General features: G+C 49.9%; 1 protein-coding gene across 2 annotated transcripts in view; it reads right to left on the bottom strand.

Annotated features, from left to right (window-relative positions):
• Positions 1 to 305: 305 nt before the first annotated feature.
• Positions 306 to 22,875, bottom strand: part of ASTN1 (astrotactin 1) — a 326,135-nt gene continuing 303,565 nt past the window's right edge. For both annotated transcript variants that reach the window (XM_047705323.1, XM_047705324.1), the window contains 4 exons: positions 22,643 to 22,778; positions 17,175 to 17,275; positions 7,355 to 7,538; positions 306 to 3,113 (listed from right to left, as the gene is read on the bottom strand). In XM_047705323.1, coding sequence (XP_047561279.1) covers positions 2,876 to 3,113; positions 7,355 to 7,538; positions 17,175 to 17,275; positions 22,643 to 22,778 — 659 coding nt within the window. In that variant the 3' untranslated portion in view covers positions 306 to 2,875. The remainder of the gene's footprint in view (positions 3,114 to 7,354; positions 7,539 to 17,174; positions 17,276 to 22,642; positions 22,779 to 22,875) is intronic.

Genomic DNA, 22,875 nt, shown 5'->3' with positions numbered 1-22,875 from the left:
GTGTGTATAATGTATGCATGTATAGCGAGTATAGTGTGTGTCATGTGGGTGTGTAATGTGGGTGTGCCGTGTGTATAATGTATGTGTATATGTGTGAGAGTAATGTATGTGCACAATGTGTGTGTTGTGTGTGTAGCGTGTGTATATATAGTGCGTGTAATGTGTGTGTATAGGTATGTGTGTTATGTAATGTAGGTGTATAGTGTGTGTTGTATGTGTATACAGTGTGTGTATAATGTATGTGTGCTGTGTGTGTAACGTGTGTTGTGTGTAGTGTGTATATAATGTGTGTGTGCCGTGCATGTGTACACTGTGTGTGTTGTGTATAATGCAGGTATGTGTAATGTATATATATAGTGTGTGTGTAGTATGTGCAAGCACATGTGCCACGAGGGGGACACCAGGGGACACAGCAGGAGGAAGAGGGTCATGGAGAAGGAAGGGATGAAGGAGGAAGGGTGGGACTGGAGAAGAAAAAGAAAAAGCCGATTAAAAGCTGGAGGGGCTTGGGGGAGAGAATGCGCCTCCTTTATATTAATAAAACAGAAGGAGGGGATGGAGTAGGGCGACACTCCCCGTCCTCTCTCAGCAGCCCATTGGCTCCCGTCTCCTCCACCATGAGCAGGACAGCAGCACAGCCCGGGACTCCCACCATGCTGCATCGAGCCCATTTTGTGGGCAGACCTGAATACGGGGGGCAGGACAGTGGCAACAGGAAGGACAGCTCTTCCCTCGGCCTTGTCTGCTGGCTGGGCTCCAGTGGCCTGTGGCACCGTCCTCTCTGGGGATGGTCAGGGATGTCCCTTTAGGCATTTTACCGGAGGCCCTGCCCTGACCATGGGTGGGATGGCAGAGTTTTCTGCTAGCCTTCGCTCCGAAAGTGGAGGCGTTTCTGAGGCAGGTACCTTCTAGAATGGCAGACAAATCTTTCCATTTTTTTATGGAAAGTTGTGGGGTGGAGAGCAGGGCAGCCGGCAGTCTCCCCGCAGGCTCCCTCCCGGGCCCCAGGGGAGGGCTCCCACCGCAGACCTGGTGAGCCCAAAGGGTGCTCCCAGCTGCAAGGTTAAGGGCGCACCGTGGACACATCTGCCCCGGGCGGCGGGGCACAGGGAGAGCTGTGTGGGCAGGTCCGTGTGGAGCTGATGGATGGGATGGCGCGTGCCACAGGCAAACTGGCCCAGGGCTGAGGGTGGCAGAGGGAACAGCCTGCACTCATATGGTGGCCCAGGCAGTGCTCAAGGAGACTTCTGGGGCAAGTTGTCTGACCGCTCTTTGCCTCCACCTCCCCGTCACTGCAGTGGAGACAAGAAGAGCCCTTCCTTGGTGATGGGGCTGGGAGGGGAGGTGGGGGCCGTGTCATGAGGATTCAGTGACATGTGAGGTCCTCAGAGCAGCATCTGGTCCACAGTGAGCCCTTCAGAATGTGATCTGTCATTACTATTTGGAAAAAAATCCATATAGTTCAATGTAGATCCATATCTCTTTCCTGACCTTTCTCTTGTGTTTCCAAAGGAGGAGCCCTGGTCAAAGGCAGGGTGGCTGAAGGTGTGTGTTCAGGCCTCTGAGGTGTGTGGGGACAGCTAAGGTCACTGGTGGGCCACGTGGCCCTCAAAGCTCTTGCAGGAAGGCTGGGCCGCCACTTACGGCCGTGGCAGCAACACTAGGGTCGTGGGGTGGAAGCGAGGGCTGGGCCCCTACTCGCCGTCTGGGGGCTCGCCTACAGAACCTCTGCTGGCCTGGCAGCTAGGTAGGAGGAGAAGACAGTGGCATTCTCCCGTGGATGGCCATCCAGAGAGAGGACCTGCAAAACTAGCAAAATAATTAAGCAAACTGAGCAAGGGAGAAACGGACATTAGGTTTTTTGTGATCAGTAATCGCTTTCGTTCACGGAAACACTGGCGTGGGGGTGTCAGCACCTCCTGGTCCAGAGCAGGCGTTGTCTGGGGTGAGAGACACGGGCGCTAAGAGAATGCAGGTGTGTGATGCACACTGGTGGTCTGGAGAAGTTCATCCTGGAGGCACAGGAGCTATTAGACAATCAGCCCTACTTCTTCTCTAGAATGGGTCGCTACCTAGTCTCCCAGGTAGACTGTTTTGAAGGTACATTTGACAGGTAGCATTTTGTTGCTTCTTAAAGATCTCATACTGTTTGGAGGAGAGGCAGAGATCTGCTGGAGGGAGATATCATCCCAGTCCCGTCTTAAAATGGGTGAGGACCTAAAAATCCCGAAGGCCTGCTGGTACCCATTTTGGAGGCTCAGTTCACCTATGAGGTGTGACTCGAGCAACAAGAAGGCCTGGGGGGAAACACGTGGCCTCCATAGAGGCCACCCTCCCGATTTTCCCATTGTTGTCTTTCTCTGTGAACTGAGCTTAGGCTCCCAGAGTGAAAAGCTTCTTGATAAATGCTTATGGCTGGGGCCTGGGGCCAGTTGGGTGAATTCCTGGCCTCATTTCTGTCCCCAGCTGTAATGGACTCAGGGACTCAGCAAGCCCAGGGTGCCTTAACCTGGTAGACCTTTCAAGGGGAGCATGGCAGAGTCTTGAGAATTGTGATGAACCTCTTGGGAAAAAAAAAATAAATAAATGAAACAAATTAACTACAAAACAAGCCCCAAAGTAACCCCCGAAAGAGGAATGGCACTGCATGAGGCTGCTGGTTCGCAGGTCTACTGATCATGCAGATGGAGAACATCATACCAAAGAAGTTCTACAGGGAGCAAGGATCAGTTTCTCCCTGGTTTAGATATTGCCTCTCCCTGGTTTAGAGGTTTTAATGTTCCATTAAAAAATATTAAAAATCCACAAACCAACCCAGATGTTCCTCTCCTCTCTTCCTGCTTCCTTTTGGCAGCCACCAGCTGGCATCGTGGTGCTAGATGTCTTTGCTGTCCCCATAGTCGTTGTAAGGGACACTCAGGGTCTGCTCCTCGCATGTCTTCCTGAGGTCCCGGCTGAGCTCTGACCAGTCAAGTCCATAGGGCTTGATCTCGCTGTAGCGGCAGCCCAGGTACTTAAGGGAGCCACGTCGCAAGCTTATCTTGGGTTCCTGAAGGAGACCATTGCACCAACTGCTGAGATCCCCCAGCTGGGAAAGGATGAGGCCAGCTTTCCTACGGATGGAGCATGGAGGATACTTAGATTAGAAAGAAGAGAAGGTGGGGAAGGGCAAATAGGCACTGTTAGAGTGAGACTTAAAACTCCAAGAAGGCAGAGTCCGGTGTGTCCTGCTTCCTGTTCAATCATGGGCACTCAGAACGGAGGGTGGGGGGGGTCTTCCATAAATATCTGTCTAGCAGATGGATGGATGGATGGATGCATGGATGGATGGATGGATGGATGGATGGATAGACGATGGAGGGATGGGTGGATGGATGGATGGATGGATAGACGATGGAGGCATGGGTGGATGGATGGATGGATAGACGATGGAGGGATGGGTGGATGGATGGATGGATGGATAGACGATGGAGGCATGGGTGGATGGATGGATGGATGGATAGACGATGGAGGGATAGGTGGATGGATGGATGGATGGATAGACGATGGAGGCATGGGTGGATGGATGGATGGATGGATAGACGATGGAGGCATGGGTGGATGGATGGATGGATGGATAGACGATGGAGGCATGGGTGGATGGATGGATGGATGGATAGACGATGGAGGCATGGGTGGATGGATGGATGGATGGATGAAAGAACAGTCTGGCTGTGTAAAAGGGGCAGGCAGCAAAACAAAAGAGAGAAATAAAATGCCATAAGGAAAAATAAAGGAAAAGAACTACTATTTTAGTGGGAATTTATGCCCTTTTAAAATCATAGAGTTGGCAGTTTTGAAAGACAAATCAAATCCGTTTTCTTTACAGCCGGCAATTTACCATCGCTAAACGACAAATAATGTGTTGGAGTGAACATTTCCCTTTTCAAGGCTATTTTAGAACTAAGCAGAAACAGCTGATATACTGAACTTCGGAGGGTATCAAATGTAACTAATTATGCCCGGATGGAGGGCGTGACAGCGAAATACGAGTGAAGACAACAGTGCCCTTGGTGCACACTGACACAGGGCCCCCCGCCCCGGGGGGAAATGCAGACTCTCTGAGGCACACGTGACCTAATTAGTGTGCAGGTGTGCGCCCACTCCACTCCGCCTTCTCCCTTGGAAAGCCGGGAGGCCACCACCATGGAGACCCAGTCCAGAGAGGGGGAAGAGGAGGGCTGTCGCAGATCACCAGGGAGGAAAAGGAGTGGAGGAGACCGAGGTTGCTCCAAGTTCGCACACCCTGGAGCGCAGGGATCCCTCCGGGCCAGGGCGAGAGCCTGGTGGCCTCTGCGTGCAGCCTGGGGAGGGAGGCTGTCACCACAATCATCTTGCTGGTGCACAGACTTCTTCCCCGTGCCCCTGCCAGTGAGAGACACAGGGGCTACTGTCAGCCAGCTGTCAGACCTCACCGGCTCTGAGCGACGGAGCAGCGTTCCCTCACTCAGTTCTGTTCCTCCTGTTCTTTGAACCCCGAAGTGCCCAGAGATCCACAAAGTTTCTTTTCTTTGAATGAGCTCCCTCCCGTAAAATGCCGTTCTGAAAAGCTCAGTGATCAGCGACCCTTACAGGATTTACCAGCTGCTCGGCTAACTTCTCATGGGAAGAACCAATGCTTTTCTAATTCGGTCACCAATTCTTTCCAGAAAATGGAAGTTTCTGCACTCCATTGAGAATGACCTTTCAAAGAACAATAAGCACATTCGTTTCATTCCTCCCTTTCTGTCTGGCCGTGACCACCACATTCCTGGGAGGACGTGCTGAGAGGGGCAGAGAGGAAGCTGGAGGGAAGGTGAGGAGATCCAGCAGTGGCGTCCAGGGACGGAGAGAACGCGAGTTCATCGGAGGGCAGTCGTATTTTCTCCCACTTCAGTGGTGGGTCAGAGGAAGTCCAACACTCCGCCTGCCACCTACGTAGCATCTCCTGCAGATGGCCTCTCCTCGTCTATTGGCCTCTGTGGTTGGGCCAAGCAGGCTTCCAAAAGTTGTCATCAATAGGACTTTGGTGGCCCTTCCTCTTAATTTATCCCACTACAAGTCATTAGTTGTTGACAAATTCTTGGAAGGTGGAGGGAGAGGAAGTGAAGGGAGAATGAAGGCAGCATGAACATCATCCTCAGGACAAGGACATGGGAAAAGAAAGGATTTGATTAGCCCATGGAGATCTTGTGGCTACTTCCATAGCTCAATTTAAAAAAAAAAAAAAATTATTTGGGTCTGCCCTTGATCATCTCAGAGCCTGTGGATTTCTTCTTTCTTAGCAGCAATGCAACCAATGCTGTTATCAAAGTAGTTCAACCCACAAGTCAATCTGGAGGCCTCTGTGAAAGTTAAGGGAAGGGATTTAACTGAACTGAGGGGGTCGTTTCTGCTGCTCACAGGGAGTGTGTGGTCCACAGACCCTCTTCTGTTCACACTCACGACCAACTCCAAAGATGATGGATGCATCTCAAGGCAGAAGGCTTTTCCTTTTTGGTGGTTCTCCCCATGACACCGGAGAGTAAATCTTGATTTCCAGAAGCTAATGAAATTACCCAGTGTCTTCAAATACAGAGCCTTGAAAAACCAGCACCACACATGAAAGGGTTTCCAGGGAGGAGAGTCTGGGAAGAGAATGTCAAGTCAGCAGCATGCCTAACTTTACAGGGGGAGCCACACTTCTTCCCCTGCTCACTTGCTTTATTAACCAATTTTCCTTCCGACTCTTGAGTTACAAGAGAGAAATTTTAAAAGCAATCCTAATGCCCTTGGAAATCAAGATGATATATGCAATGTTAGTGCTATTCAAATTGTGACATTTATGTTTCCTAACCAAGAACTGTATATATATATATAGTCAATAAATGTCAGGAGGGAGGAAAGGGTGGGGAGCAGAGAGGAGGGAAGAAACAGAGTGAGGTGGGAGGGGGAAGGCAGCTTGGGAGAGAAGCAGAGAGAGGGGATAACAGTAAGCATAAGTAATTATGAGGGTAGAAGTAATAAGGTAGGGAGCAGAGAGGACATATCTTAATCCGTATCTACTTTCTAACTCAGGGTTCGATTTCTTCTGAAACTGAGACAAAGCCAATGAGAAGTCCCTTACATACTTCCCTCTGTGTTCTGGTCCACAGCCGCGGCATCTGTTTTCCCGAGGACTATCAACTTTTATAATAACTGCAGGAAATAATCTATGGAATGCAGAAAGATTCTTCCTAAACTTACACATGAAATCACTGTGTCTCAGAAGATCATTTTGAGTTTCTTCCTTCTCTTAAAAGGAAGAGAATAGGAGGGAATGTCCTGAACAGTGGTCTTTTGGAGAGTTTATAACTTAAGGTCACAAGAAGCACACTGACACTTGGTCTCCCTCCAGTTCGATCAGCAGTCAGATAGATGGGACAACATTTGGGTGATGTTTTCGTGTAGCATCTTGGCAGGAATGCAAGAATTCTTTAAGTGCCAGAGAATTCCATTCCATTGCGTGGATTGTCTTCATTTGCTTTCCATTTTTTTTTCCTTAAAAAGAGTCAATGAGCCACCCCCTTTTTATCTCTTATGAACCCCTAAATAGTTCAAGGATATACAGGTACCAACATTCCATGCAAGCCTCTTTCACTGAATCTATCTTATAATTCCAGTATTTCCACCAAAATCTGTTTTTCTCAGAGCAGGAGTATGTAGCCATGATGAATGGAACAAAAGGAAGGTGGTTATCTGTACACGTTCTTCCAATTTCTCTCTTTCTAAGAATGCTGTGTTGCAGAACCTAAAAGCAGTGGGTATTGAGTATTGAAAAGTTGTGGCCTCGGGGCCAGGGGATGCTGGCAAACACTATACTGTCCTAACTTTGGCCAACAAAGATGTCAAGGTGGGTCTTGGCTACCTCCATGTTGTCTTTCCAAAGGATGTGCAATTGAGCTGAAAATACGTCTGTAAAATGCATATTGTATACGCAAAGCTCATTCGTAATAAATACTTTCGTATAACTTCTTCAATAAAATTCCTAATTTTCTTTCACAAAGCAAGGAGGCTTCCAGCTTCTACCGTTTTTAGCATTTGGAATGCTATGTCAGCGTGATAAAGAGGTGGCTGAAACGGGTCAAGGGCAAAGATTTTTTCAGAGTTCAGGAAATGTATTCATGACTTCCCTACTTAAATACAGCTTACCCAAAACTAATCACTATGAACTGAGCTCTATAAAAGCACAGGACTTATTTCTCCGAGCTCCTAAGGTCACCCAGGAAATCTCTGTGAATCCATGGGTGCAGGAGGACAGGTACAGAATTTCAAAGAGCTGAGGTGGTTGTAAGCAGAAGTGGAGTTTCTTGGTTACCTGGGACCTAATTCGTCCTCACACCGCCAGGTGAATTCTCCAAAACTCTCATAGTGCTGGTTATAGTGGTAGAGGACTCGATGTAGGGTGGGGGAGCCCAGGTCCAGAAGGGTGTTATAGGCCGTCTGCTGCTCCTTCCCACTGGTGTAGCCATTGAAGAGATTGTAGATCTTATCTGCTATTTCTGAGGAGGGCAGAAAAGGCAAATAAAGAACATTTTAAATGCATGTATATAGCCACACAACATACATGTGTGCATGTGTATGGAGACATGTGTCTACCTGTATTTAAACATATACGTGTGGGTGTGTGTGATGTGTGGCTTAAAGAATAAGAACCTGGAGCCCGGAGACCGTGGTTTGAGTAATTCACTTTTATCTCAGCCCCGTCGGGTATTGCTCTCTTTTCTAAAAAAATGAAAACCTTCAACTAGAATATCGCAGGTCAACTTCAGTTATAATATTCTTTGTCTTTACCCATGTTTCCTGAAAATACAGTGCCTGCAGCAAAAAAAAAAAAAAAAAAAAAAAAAAAAAAAATCTCAGATGAATACTTTACTGGCAAGTGCGGTCCCGGGGAAGCTGGAAGGAGGAGAGAAGGAAATGAGGCCAGAGAGGAGTCTGAGGGAATGTAGGGGCGTGCTAAGAAGCAGGTGGTGCGCTTTGTGGGAGAGGAAGCTGCTGGATCCCTGCTGGTCCGTTCAGGGGGAGAAAGGAAGAGTCTACCGTCAGCTCCCGTCTCTGATGGCTCCATGGGGACGTCTCACATTCGCCCGCAAGAAGCATTAGCTCCCCTGCACTTCCAGGTATATATGCTGGGGTACCAAGTGGGTCCTGCAAAAGCACAGGGAAGCCCAGGGGGACCGAAATTTGACTCAGGGATGGAGGGAAGCACTGTCAGGCGAAGCTTGAGCCACGTGAAGAACCAGGAGTGGCCCCCATGACTGCAGGCTGGCAGAGCCTTTGCTAGGGCTGCCCAGACCAGATACAAAGACAAGCTCACAGCTGTGTGTGACACAGAGGCAGAACCTGGTACATCCTGCAACTCCAAATGAGTAATCTTTCAGTTTAATTTATAACTCTTAGCTTTCTCCTCCAAGGCATACATTGCTCATGCGAACTTGGTCAAGTGGCAAAGTGGCAATGAATGTGTATAGCCTTGGCATTTTTTTCCTACGGAGCTTGAAGTCCTTTATCATTAAATATTTTTGTATTAAACCTGTCAGAAAGGAGATTTGTTCACATTCCCCTCTCAACAGCTGGGAACTGAGATCTGGAGAGCAGAACTCTTGTCTCCGATCCGGTGTTAAATCTGGGAATGAAGAAACTAAGTCTACGGGTTTCCAAGCAAGCACTTTGCCCACTTGACCCCCTGTCAGCCAAAAGGCATAGCAACCTGATTCCATGTCACAATTCCAAGTAAATTTTGGGCTGTTGGTAATGACATAGTCATCATTGTAGGGGTTTTCTGGGTTGGAAGGAAGAAAATTTCTACCCCTACCTACTCTGTCCAGACACTGCAATGATTTCCTTATTTTTCTACCTAGCCCATTGCCTACGAGGACAGGCGCCAGATCTTACTTCCATGTCCTAAGTGGCTAGCACAGGGCCAAACAACAGAGCAGGTTAAAAGAAGTGTTAATTAAATTAATGTAATTCATGATCTTTCCAGTGATCTCTCTCCACCCCAGGCTATACCAATCCTTTAGCAACCAAACTCTCATAGCCAGCACCTTAACTGCATTATAAATAACTTCGGTTCAGAAATCCATTCAGATTTGCAGGATTTTTAAATTCTCAGGTTGTTAAAATAGGATCAAGTGGATGGTGCCTTAGAACATAAAGGGCTATGATATCGCCCGTTACTTATTAATGGCCTACCAATTGTCAAGAACTTCACGTATATGAACTCCAATCTTCTACCAACACTGCAAAATGGATATGAGTGTCCCTCTCCTCTACATCTGGACATTCAGAAAGAGAGAGGCCAGGTCACCTACCCAAGGTCATATAGCCAGTGTGGGCTCAAGTCAAGTTTTAAAACTGTGTCTATCTTCCATTGCTCTTTTGTACCGATGCTCAGGGGATGGTAGTGTTTGGCCAATTTAAGAAGATATAGGAGGCAGAGTCTTGGGGAATGCAAATCTGGGGTGACTATTTCTCGTAGAGGACTTCTCCTAGTTGACCCATAGATGCCAAGTAAGAGGGAGTCTTGGTGAGAATGCATGGGGCTCCTTGTTCCTGGAGTTCAGACAGAAGCAGAAGGACTAGTCTAAGAGCTGTGTTTTCTTTCTTTCTTTCTTTCTTTCTTTCTTTCTTTCTTTTCTTTCTTTTTAAGGATTTTATTTATTGAGACAGAGAGAGAGAGAACATGCATGAGCAGGGTGAAGGGCAAAGGGAGAAGCAGACTCCCTGCCAAGCGGGGGGCCAGATGTGGGACTTGATTCTGGGACTCCGGGATCATAACCAGAGCTGAAGGCAACCGCTTAACCGACTGAGCCACCCAGCTTCCCCGAGCTATGTTGATTTCAACGGGAGGAGGGGGACATGTACTAGATGAAAGAATGGGGGAGGAAAAATGTGGGAGATCAGACTACAGGACAGATAGGAAGTCTAGGTTTCCTTTTCCCAGGCTTTTTGTTGATAGCTCTATGTTCTTATTTCTAGTGATTAGAAATAGCATCCCAAACCCCGGACCCCAGTTATAACTGTCTCCGCCAAGGAGCAGAGACGGCTGAGGAGGTGTTCTCCAGCGTATTTACTATTCTCATAACACAACGGTAATATCTAGCTAGAAAAGGCTGATACTTCCCACTAGCAGCGGCATGCGTGCCTGAGACCAGGTGGGAAAGGCCCAGGCACCACCATAAATCTCCTAAAACCAAGATAATCTAACTCTGGGGTGTGCTTACAAGCCGACATCCATAAACGGCATGCTATACTCAGAAGGATATACGCTAGGTTCCTAGTGCATGAGTATTTCTGGTTCCTCCTATTTCCACTGAGAAAATTTAGGAATATTATTTCATTAGCTTTCACTGCATCTCAAGAATTCACTAACTCGAGAATGGAAAAAAATAATAAGGTATTTTGAGTTATCATTTTACCCAGTTTTCAGCTTCACAGAAGTCTTGGGCTATCCAAAATAAGGATCTGTTTTCCCTGTCTTTAAAATGCAAGGCGCTCAGGAACAGTTAAAATGCATGTGGAGAGGGCACCTGGGTGGATCAGTGGGTTAAGGCCTCTGCTTCCGGCTCGGGTCATGATCCCAGGGTCTTGGGATCGAGCCCCGCATTGGGCTCTCTGCTCAGCAGGGGGCGTGCTTCCTTCCCCGCCCTCCCTGCTCCCCGCCCCATCTCTGCCTGCCTCTCTGCCTACTTGTGATCTCTCTCTCTGTCAAATAAATAAAATCTTAAAAAAACAAATTTAAAATGCATGTGGAGTGACAGCAGGGAGTCTACAGACACGGCCTCATCAGGGAAAAGAGAAGCTGAGTTATTCGTTATTAGAAGGGAGCCAGGACCTCTCAGACAGCAGAATAAACCATGGGGACTGAAGTCCTCAGGCCCAGAGTTATGGTTAAGAACTGGCACCACGGCATTGTTTGCAAGCCACAGACTAGCTGTATGGCCTTGGACAAGTCACTTAACCTCTCTGGGTCTTAGTTTCCCTTTCTGTTCAATGATGGTAAATGATACACACCTTTTAAGATTATGGTGACACTAAAAGTGACCTTAAATGTAAACCGTTTCTGCAGCATAACGTCCGGACCCAGGAAGCATACCTTTATTCATTCACTCAATACAATTTTTCCTGAGGGCTTAGCACATGCCAGGTCAAGGAGAAACTGACAAAATTCCTCACCCTTGAGGCACTTACAGTCTAGTGGGAGGGGGCTTTTCTGGAAGCAACATACATCACCTGGATAATATCTTCTGTGAGGAAGTGGGAGGAAGTCAGGCAGGAGAGGGAGGCATGGGAGTGTTATGTAGGGCCCTGAGATTTTAAACAGGGTGGCCGTGAGAGGTCTCAGTGAAGAGATGATCCCGGGGCTGAGAGCCGGAGGAAGGGAGGAGATGAGCCGCAGGGATGTGTGGGGAAGAGCATGCCAGGGGGGAGCAAGACCAGCAGAGAGCTCCCAGCCTCTGCTGGCCTTGCTGGTAATTGAAAATAGCAAATAAGCCGTTACAGTATTTGGAGTAAGATGAGTTGAGAGAAGAGCCAGACAATAGGAGATGTTATTTTATTATTATTATTTATGATGATGATTAATCGTTACTGGTTCTCCAGGAGATCATGCTTTCCCCAATGCTATGAGAGAGACTCTGAAACCCAGGAGTGCAAGAGACTGGGGCAAATAGTCTTATTTGAGTGAGAGGAAGTGACTCCCGGGGCAGAAGTGAGCTTTTATTCCCCAGGCTGTGAAATTCACTATGAAATGAGAATCTTGGGAGGCATCCATACCACCTAAAGGCTCCCCTGATGCTATGACAAAAATCCCCCGAGTGGCAGTCCTAAGTCACCACTTTCATTAGTCGCTGGGTGGGGGCGGGGGGGCGGGGCTGAGAACTCAGTCTATTCCCACTGAACTGAATTTCACAGAATTCCCTATGAAAACCTGAGGTCAATGATCCTTGTCATTCTTGGTGCTGTCCCCACCACAAGTTCCTTTCCCCCACCCCCAGCCCTTGTCCGCCCTCCTCCTGCCACCCCTCTCCAGGCAGCTCTGTGCTGCCTTCACAGCCCTGACTTTCAGCCTTGGGAATCAAACTTGATCTCCACCCGGAAGGCCTGTGAAAACATAGATTGTTGGCTCCCTCCGGAGCTCCTGATGGTGTGGGTCTCAGATGGAACCTGAGAATTTGCCTTTCTGACAAGTTCCAAGGTGCCACTGCTGCTCGTCCAGGTCACATTTAGGGAACCACGGCTCTATACGAATTCATTCTCTCAAGACTTCCCTTGCCTCCTCCAGGACCAGCAGTATGGCAAACAGCTCTCCCCTTACCCTTGACCTTGGCAAACACTCTTCCTTTTCTCCGTGTCCCCGCCCGAAGCTTTCTCCCACACAGAGGAATCTTCCCATGCCCCAGTCTTTCAGTCTCTTATGACCGCCTGCAAACGATCTACTGTTCTCTATGTATATATACAAAAAAGTCCCACCTTAAAATCTCACCTGCCTCTTCCTATTTCCACCAGCTCACTTACTAGCCACTCTTCCACATCCGTGGAAAAACCTGGCATCCGGTTCATTCCCCACTTCATTTCTCATTATCATTTTGGGTGGATTCACTGTCCACATGAAAAAACTCTTTAAGACTAGACCTGTCCCCAGGCCCCCAGCCACCTAGAGTTGGAGACCTTCTGCAGCTTTGAGACCATAAATCCCAATTATCACACATGGTGAACACAGCCTGCTTTCAAGCCTCCTGTACTTCTCCCTGCCCTCAAGTCTGTCCTTCAGCCCCCAGGTCTTTTAGCAACGCCATTCCCTCTGGGCATCAACTCTGCATCTACACCCTTCTCTCCCTGACATAATCCACAGGGCCCATGGCCTGTGCCCTCAACCAGCTTGCTCCCTTCTTGGCCTCTTCTCTGTCTTCATCTAGGATGCTGGGTTCTACTGGGGGACAGTCACAAGCCATTGAACTAGGCAGTTCTGCTCAGCCTGCCTTGGCATGACTTCTTTCGTTCCTGCTCCAAGCCATCAGCCAATCCTTTTGGTCCTGCCATCAAAATAATTTAGAGCCAGAACATTTCTCGCCACCTCTCTCACAAGCATCCTCTCTCCTCTGTCCCTGCCATCGCCTTGGTGGCCCCTGGACCTGCTACTTGGAGTCCACTCCCAGCACAGCAGGTGAATGAGCCTGTGAAACAGTAAGCGTGATGATGTCCCTCTTCTGCTTGAAGTACTCAGCGTTTCCCTGCCTAGTCCCAGGCCGAGTCCCAGACCCTGTGCTGGGGCCCCATGGGATCCACCCCTCACCCCCACCCCCAGCCCCTGGCAGCTCCCCACCACCTTCTCTCCTCCCCATCCCTCGCCACTGAGGGGGGCCTCCTTTCTCATCTTCAAAAACACCAGGCATCTGTGTCCTGCTGCTCCTCTCTCTGGAATGATCTTCCCCTGGGTATCTTGGTATCTTCCTCCTTCACCCTCTTCCCCCAAAATTCTACCTTCTGCACTGCCTATCCCATTTCCCTGCTAGTCAGTCTCCATAACATTCACTATCCGAAATATCTGTTTTACTATTTTTGTAACGTGTCGCCCTTGCCGACATCGAAGCTCCAGGAGACAGGCGTTTTGTCCCCTAATGCCTAAACCATGTATGTAGTCGGGGCTTAATATATGTGGTATGATTTGCTGCATTTATGAAATCTGATTACACCATTCCAGAAAACACATTCTGTAGTATCTAATCCCAGGGCTCCATACATGGCAAAGGAAGGAAGGGACAAGAATTTATGTTCAGCCTCAGGAAAGAAGGACGGCGGTGGGGGAGCGAAGGGTGAGAGTTAGCCTTCACATCGTGAAGCTCCGCAGAGAACTCCTACAAGGCCACCCCCAGCCGGGAGACGAGGCCTGTCTCATTGCCGACACTAGGCTGCTCTACTCCGGGAAGGACGCCGTCAGTAGAATACAGGTAGAAACTCACTTGCTCAGTGGCTTTTCTGCCATGACATGGTGAAATCCTTCACCACCAGAAAGTATCTGGTTTAGGAAGATCGTTCATGTGAGGAATAGTCTGGCTTCCTGCTGGGTAATCCAGGAGCTGAGGTCCTGCTCTGGGTCACTTAAAAGCTAATTCCCACTTGTTACTAGGTTTAAATTCAGATCCAAGTGAGCTATATTTACTATCACCCTCTGGCTCTGAAGGAGGCAAAGCATACGGTTTTCTGGAAGAGCGGCTCGAACTGTATCAATTTCTGAGGGTCCCCTCAAGGAGTCCCCCTCGTTAATCTTCATGGTCGGCATACGGGACTCCCTCCTGGGGGAAGAGGAAAAGCACGAGGGGATGCTACCTCATTCTCTCAGTGGGAAATTGACTTGCCTGTGCCCAGCTGCTCTGCTGGGCTTTCAGACCCTCTCCTTTGCCGGGCAGCCCACGTGGGCAGAAGCATAGCTTGATTCACTCTGGGGGCTGGAATTAACCTAAAGGAGCCCCACAGAGAAACAGAAGAGTGGTCGCTCCCAGGCAGGCTACTCGATGTCGGCCCCTCTTTACTCCAGAGTTGCTGCCTGTCCCTCTATTCCTGCGGGTGGCACGGGGCTGCAGATCTCCTTGCTCATGACCCCCTCGAGGCACCCCCACCAGTCTGCTGCCTACTTAGCAAGTCTCAGGAGCCTCCTGTGGCTGGCAAGGCCATTAGCAAATTCTCCAAAACAGAATTAGCTGGGGCACCTTTTCATCACCTGTTCCTCTCTGGCCTGGAGTAAGAAATCAACAGATGATAACTGAAGGGGGGCATGGGCCTCTTCAGGTAGCCTCTCATCTGAGGGTTTTCAACTCCAGACTCTGTTTCATCATCAAGGGATTTTGAGAACTTCAAAAGTCATTTGGTCCCTACCCTATAAGCCAGGCAGCACCCACTCCAGAGAGAAGCACATCTGTCTTATACACAAAGGTCTCCACTCCCCCAGAATGCCCCAGTGGATTTTAATAACCCTTGAAAGGGAGAATTTTATTTTCTACCTAATTTGAGCCCTCTTTTTCTCCCTTCCTTCCTTTCTTTTTTAAACCTAGGTCTTTTCTTCATTCAGAGACAAAGAAAGGTTTTCTCTCTTTTACACACTGACCTTCTAAATATCTAATTTAACATCACAGGCAAAATGGGAATTGACATCCAATAATGAGTCTGTGTGCTGACTGTTCAGCGCTCACTTTGTGACCCTGGTCAGCTAGTCACTCAACTTCGCTTCTCCATTTCCACATCTATAAAATGGAGGCAGTATTCTATCCATCCAGTACCTCTTTATTGGGTCCCTCTTAGAAAGCAGACTCTGCATGGTAGTGGTAGCATTTCCAAACTAACAGAGACATTGATGCTGGGGTTCTAGGTGCAGCCAGTTTCGGTCAGGGAAATTTTGCTGGTACCGCTGAAGTCACCTCATTATGTCCCCTGACTCCTGCTGTGGCAGGTTGACTACAAGGAGCACAATGTTAGGATGTATATTCCCCAGCATTTACTGAACAGTTACTATGGGATGGACACTTAAAAAAATAATGTAAATTCATTCATTTAATTCTTACTAGCATCATATCAGGTAGGGAACTATTAGCCTTCCCCCATTTTATAGAGTAGTAAACTGAGGCATGAAGTGAAGTAAACTGCTCAAGATCAAGTACATAGCAGAGCAGGGGTGTGAAGCCGGGTGGTCTGACTCCAGAGCCCAAGATTGTTGGTAACTAGTCATCATGCTGCCTTCCTTCTAAGGGTTAGGGACATAATAGTTGGTAAACCAAAAGGGACTCTGCTCTCCTGGAGCTCGCTGTCCAGGGAGGTAGATATTGAACACGTGATTCTAATAACAGAGATGAATGTGCTGAAGGAAAGTAACATGATATTGTGAGAACATCTGGCGGTGACCCTTGATCTCTTGACTGCCTTGAGAAAGGGACACTTGACCTGAAATCTGCTGGCTAAGAGGAGCTAATCATTAATCAGGGATGGGGGTGAAGGGCGGTCAGAGTAATGAGACGGACACGTGCAAAGGGCCGGTGGTAGGAGTGGGAATGTGTGGAGGACCTGAGAAAGGCAATGAGGCTGAACTGCAGAGATTGATGGGGAGAGTGGATGAGAAGAAGCTGGAAAAGTGGGCGAGGGTCACCTCATTTAGGTCCTAATGTGTCTGTTAAGTATTTTGGTCTTTGTCACAGAAGAATGGCAATCCATTCACGAGTTTGAAGGCAGGGCCTTAATATGATCAGATTCCTAGGTTGAAAAGAGCTGTGTCACACACATCAAATGAGGCGATGAATCTGAGAATCCTTCCAGAAGCTGTAAAGTGCTGCAGCATTGGTGGTTAGTTAATGTGGACCTGGTCACTTCCCGCCGTGCTTTCGCATCACTGTGCGTACCCCTTGATCCCTGCAGGCCTGTGCCCCTCATGGGCAGCTGGATGCCCCTGGAGCCTGGAGCCATCTCTCAGGCGATGTGAGGGGCCAGTCGTCAGCACGGCCACACTGTTTCCCTTGCTGAGACCTGCACAGCCTGAGCTCCCTGCGATGGCCCGAGTCCTCACTCACATGCGCATCAGCCCTGGTCCCCTGGTGAGCCTACAGTGCTTGGCCAGAGCTCTGTTCTTGTTCTTCCCCCGGAAGGGGTGCCCGGGACGACCAGATCCTGGCTGCGGAGGGCATGTGCTACTCCTCTGAGCAGGGGACACTATCGAGACCCGCTGGGGAGACTTGTGAGGAAAGGGAGCTCCAGCAAGTGTGCTGTTTGCACAGATGTCTACATCCATAGCCTGTGTTTTCTTTCAAAAGAACTTTGCAGATGGACACACACATATGAAGAGAGGACTCCTGAGGGTAGAGGTCAGGGACTCCATGGACCTCAGCACCTAGTGTGCTACCTTGTGTGCCCAGGGCTTCCGTCAGCGTGTCCTCCCGGCTCCCTGACCCCCAGACTATGTGAGATAATGAGGGCACCGGGAGGATCTCTGCCAGAGACACGGGCTGCTCCAGGGTGGGCCTTGAGTTCTCCCCCTTCCCCGCTGAACCGTGTGTGGTTCTGTTTGACTCCCTTGCTCCCGCTTCCATCACAGTGAGGGGAGGCCCCAGGGGAGTCCCTCTGCAGGCTTTGCTGGCCTCAGTGTCACTTACCCTGGGCTTTGACATCATCCACCACGGGGCAAGGTGTCTTCACAATCACGTCGCTGGGCCTGGAGCGCCGTCCGGTGTTGTCCACTCCCCACAGGGTGAACCTGGCCAATAGGGGAAGGTGTCGTTAGCAGAGAGGAGCTGAGGCCCCAGCTGATGGCCACACTCTGTAGGGACGGGTTTGCCGCAGGGCACAGAGCCGTGGTTCCCAACCAAGCACCCTCAGACCGGCAGCATCAGCATCCCCTGGGCATGTGGCAGCAACGAGTACTCTCCCGCCCAACCCCAGCCCGACTACGGCAGAATCTCTAGAGGTGCTCTCACAAGCCTTCTCGGGGGAGACTGAGGCACCTGAGCCTAGGGGAGGCATATGAATCTGAAGACACCTGGGCCAGAACTTGGGCTGGGTCTGAAGGGCCGCTGCTGAGAATGTGATGATCTGGTTGGGGGCGGGGCGGGGACCACAGCTGGGGACTGCATGGGACTGCCTGGCCTCCTGGCTGTCCGTCAGGCCCGGGCCAGCGCTGGGCTTGCCCTCCTCCCTGCCCCAGGAGGCTCCTCCGAGCCAGTCCATTTCACTGGCTTCTCCTCCTTGGGTCAGATCCACCTTCTTTGCCCAATATTAAGCCCCACCATGACCCTGGTCCAAATTCCAGCCACCTGCATCCCTTCAGTCCCCGTGCCCCTTCCCTCCTTGGTCTGAGTGGGCTCCCTGCGCCACAGCAGCCCCTCCCAGCTTCCCAGGGGCTGCCTGGATCCCTAGCAGTAGCAGCCCCCCCGAAATGTTTTCATCATCTGGCCCTCCCACACACCTGATCAGCCCACCTGATACGTACTGTTCCTAGAATTGTGACTGAGGCCACCAAATGGCAGCTGGGGCATCCGATCGGCCTGTCGGATCCTGACCTGGCTCTGATCCCGAGTCTTGTCCTACAACCCGGGTCTCAGGCCGGGTCTCAGCTCTCTTCCATTGACCACCCATTCCAGACTCTCTCAAACTAAGTCTCTCAGGGATGGGCCCAGAGGCGGCCAGTGCAGCCTGTAGACCCACACCTGCTGTCTGGGATCCCCACACATGGACATGCCCACACACACCTGTGGCCCCTCCACGGAGCAGGACTGCTAGGGAGAGAAAGGAGAGCCTGTGAGAATGGCCACCATCCTGCAAGCTGGGCTGGGACGGCCCCCTAGGGTCCGAGCGAACTTCCTCTCTCCCAGGAGACCCTGAGGCCTGAGAAGTCCGGTTCCCCCTGCAAGGGTGGGCCACCTGATCTTTGTGGCACACTCTGTGTGACTCTGCTGTTGGCAGGCACTTCTCACCAGAGTCGGGAAGTAGGAAATCCTGTTCCCTCCCTGGCCAGTACACGGGCACCACGCAGCTAGCACCGGCGGCCCCAGGCCCCAGTTCTCACCACCAGCTTCTCCTCCTTCCTTGCCCCTCCCCACCACGGGTCTGAGTCCTGCTCCTGCGTCCCTGCCCTGGTTTTCCATGGCTGCGATCCAGCCTGCCTGGTGCGCTATCCTCTGGGAGACAGCTCTGCCTTATCTTTTCCCCTCCACCCTCCAGGGTCCTGAGCACGGCCAGGGCTGGAACCTGATGTCATGCTGCTTACCTGTCTGACATCACCGGCCCTAGCCAGTCTGTAGCTGGCTTCCAGCCACTTGTCATGGTCCACCATTACATAACCCTTTAATTTCTAGCAGGGTCCCTGGACTGTGGTGAGAAATGTCCAAAGCCTCGGGCACTGAACTGGTTACCAATGGGACCCCCTGCTTCGGTGCCTGGGAGCCTGGCATGGTGTGACCCCCACCCCCACCCCAGCTGCTCCCACTCCTCTGGGCAGCTTCGCTCCGTGCCCTCCTCGTAGTAAGCTCCCCACTCACTCGATCGGATCCCCAGCTAGGATGAAAATGCCTGTGCTTAAGTCAAGTCTCAATTATTCTGATAGGGGCAATTAGTACAAAATTTAGAGTCCTGAGCCCTACTATTTTTAATAGCAAAGCAAGGTGTTAGGAAAGAAGATGCTTCCTCTAACCTTCTAAGTAGAGATGGTGCTTATCCTCAGAGCCATTCCTCAGCGGGCCAGCTCCGCAGGTCCTGGGGGATGCGGACAGCAGCCAGCTTAAATTTACTACCAAAGCCCAGGGAGCATTTTTCATATTTTCATGGGGAAGTAGCACATGCACTAACTTCGGGAAGGGCTGCTCTGTTCATTGTCAGCATTGTGGTTTCCACCATTGAGCACTCACAGGACAGTAAGAAGGTAAGCTGGAATGAGTGCACAGGAGAGAGAAGCCCTACTCCCAAGCCGGAGGGTTGACGTGGAAATACAGTTACTGCCTCGTCCGAGACTGCCCAGCCGGATTGTTCAGCCTGTCCTTAGAGCCTGTGATGAACAGTGTGAGTGTCTGTGTGAGAGAGGGTGTGTGTGTGGGTGGAGAGTGTTTGTAGGTGTGAGAGTATGTGGGTGCGTGAGAGTGTGTGTGTGTGTGAGAGAGCGAGTGTATGTGGATGTGAGAGAGCGTGGGGTATATGAGTGTGTGTGATATGACAGTGAGTGTGTGGAGTGTGAGAGTATGGGTGTGTGTGAGTGATCTATGAAGGTGTGTGTGAGAGTGGTTATGAGAATGAGAGTGTGTAAGGTGTGTGTGTGAGTGAGAACGAACACAGCCTGGCTCTGGCTCCTAAAACTTGGTGTGCAAGGAGCACCCTGGTGCCCTGTGTCCAGGGCTGACTGCTGGTGTGCTACTTGCATGTGTCCCTGTGCAAGCGTGGGGGATTCTGCTGATGGCTCCGGGGCAGCTCTCCTTTTCCAAACTATCTGTCCACTCCCACACGCGCCCGAAGGCTGTGGTTCTCCTGGGAGCACAGGCTGTGACGAGCAGGTGGGCTAGAAGGGCAGCCACCTCCCCGCTCTGGCCTCAGTTTCCTTCTCCGTAGACTAAAGTATTGAACCAGGCACACTTTAAGATCCCTTTCAACCACGGAATTCTTAAATGTTTATGTACTGTGGGCCCAGAATTCTCTGTATCATGTTTCTTAACTGCATTTAATAAAATGGGCAGGCGAACAAAATAAGCCAGCGATGCTGAAACGCACGGCTACCTCCGCGGAGCCCAGGGGAAGAGCCAGCTCCACGCTTTCACGTGAGGAAATGCCATTGTGCTGCTAGATCCTTCCAGCAGCCTGGAGAGGCTGCAGAGCGTGAGGTGGTCAGTGAAGGAAAGGCAGGCCCTGATTCAATTTTTTTTTTTTAAGATTTTTATTTATTTATTTGACAGACAGAGATCACAAGTAGGCAGAGAGGCAGGCAGGGAGAGAGGGGGAAGCCCAATGCGGGGCTCAATCCCAGGACCCTGGGATCATGACCTGAGCTGAAGGCAGAGGCTTTAACCCACTGAGTCACCCAGGCGCCCCCCTGATTCAATTCTTAACCTCTGCCACACCCCAAACAACCAGCTTGCCATTCTGCGGAAGTCACTCTGTGTTGCTGAAGCTCAGTTTCCTCAACCAGAAGACGAGAGCAAGACTCCAACCTCGCAGGGTCCGCAAAGGTCCCCAGGGACTTGCACACACAGTAAGCACCCCATAAACGAAGGCTGCACTCTCCCTTTTAATAATAAGGAAACTTCGTTGCAATCCTGCTTACAATGACTAGTGCTCAGACACAGAACCAGGCTTGGGGCCATGTGTTTCCAACAATTAACCCGGGCCTTTCTCCTTGTACCAGGCTCTGAAGATCTGCCCTCTGAGCTCCAAGGAGGACCGGCGCCCTTAGGCCCGCCACTGCCGTCTTCGCGTGATCTGCAGCGCCACCTAGTGGAGCGCCCCCTAGCCGGCAGCTTCTTCCCGCAGCTCCACGCACTGTCTGGGACTCTAACGTCCTCAACACAGACAGAAAGTTGGTGCTTGTGAGACCTAAGAGGGCAACGCTGGAGGTTCACCGAAGACAGCAGACTGGGAGAAGGTATCCGTCTCGGGTCTTTGTTCAGGAAACATGGCCAAATCAGGCCAACGTGGGGAGGGTCCCAAGACGGGTGAGGGCTGGTCCACAGGAATTTCACAGTTCCTAATTAACAGTTGTGACTAAGTAACAGGAATTAGTGAGCTCTTATTATAAGTGAGAATTCCAATTTCACTGAATTTGAGGCATTTTACTGCATTGTCTCTAATCTTTCCTCTTTCTGCCTGTTTCCTTCCGCATAAAGGGCCATAGCTGCCCAGTAGCAAGAGAGCTAAAATCCCAAGGAGGCCAGCTTTCCCTTGTCCTGGTATCAAACTTTCCATCTCTCTGTATTTTCCAGCTCCTCTAGAATATCCCTTGCCTTTATGTATCTTACTAGTAGGGCCCCCAGTTACATCTCTTTCCTCTATGGAAGACGTTCAGCCTAAGCATCTACGTTCATCTTGGAATCCATGCCACTCACATTTCTGGTGGATTGTTTTTAACCTTTGAATTCTTTACCTGTGGAAATGGAAGTGATTTATTCTGGCTACTTTGGCTCTATTCTTGTGACCTCATCTGTAAACTGTAAAATGTTTTTCACACCTATGGTGTCCAAAGGTCCCAGAACTACATCACCAGGGATTCTGCCTTGATCCCTTCTCCCAATTTTCTCATCATGACTTTAAGGATTCTTTAAGTCTCTCTCCTCTTTTGGTGTTTTTTTTTTTTTTTTTAAATGTCTCTGCTTCACAACTACTTTCCTATTGTTCCAGGAGCACAGGGAGAAATGAGGAAGCTCTTCCAGGGAGAATGGGGCTATTCCAAGTGCCATGAGATAGGAGTCCACAGTGTTTTCTTTGGAGAAACGTGCTGACCATCTCTGCCTCTATAAACTATTTCAAAGTCACTGGAACTAGCTTCCTAAACCAGAGTTCTTGCTATTCTACAGTTTTCATCTGAAAAAAAAAAAAAAATTAATAATCTCCCTTGACGTAGAGCTTTCACTGTATTTTTCCAGAATCACTTTCTTCCATTCCCTTGTACTCACCATCTGCTTCCACGCGATTGGACTACCTGCTACTCACCTTCATGCCTCTTTGCTTTTGCCTTTGCTGGTTCCGTAGGCTGCTCTGCCTTTTCCCACATCACTCTACCTACTGAAATTCTACACGACCCAAGTAAGTGATGTCCTCTCTCGTTAGAATGAGCCACTCCTTTCTCTTCTCTTCCACATATCCTTGTCCTTCCATCTAGCCCCTATGTCTTCCTATCTGATATTAAAGTGAGTTGTTAGTATATTTCCTTTCTGTGTTGCAAACTCTTTGAAGGATGGGGCTCTCCTGCCTTTCTTAATCCTCCCTTTCTAGTCCCTAGAAAGTTCTCTATAACGCCAATCAGGATAAGACTTGAGAAACTCAAAATATCTTTCTGAGTTTCTGAGGGAACTCAAGCACAAAAAGGAAGGAGCTCAGAGCCGTGGGACATTCAGGGTAAGAAACAGCTAGGCAAGCGTATGTCACTCACATGTAGATGGTGTCCGGTTCCAGGCATCGGATGATCAGAGAGATGGTGGTGAGCTGTTTGTCTGGCACCTGAGCGGGCATGGCACAAGGAGACTTTGCTCCAGAGATGATGTCGTCCACAAAGCTCAGTACCGTTTCTGTCCGGGGGTGGGTGGGTGGGGAGGAATGGAAAAGGCCATGAGAAACATGCTGGCCAAGCAAGGAGATGGCACTAGTTCAATGAGAACTTAACAT

This window comes from Lutra lutra, chromosome 15 (genome assembly GCF_902655055.1).
Source record: "Lutra lutra chromosome 15, mLutLut1.2, whole genome shotgun sequence".
In the NCBI taxonomy this organism is placed as follows: Eukaryota; Metazoa; Chordata; class Mammalia; order Carnivora; family Mustelidae; genus Lutra; species Lutra lutra.
The sequence above is the reverse complement of the archived record's forward strand: the minus strand, read 5'-3'. Positions and strand labels throughout refer to the sequence as shown.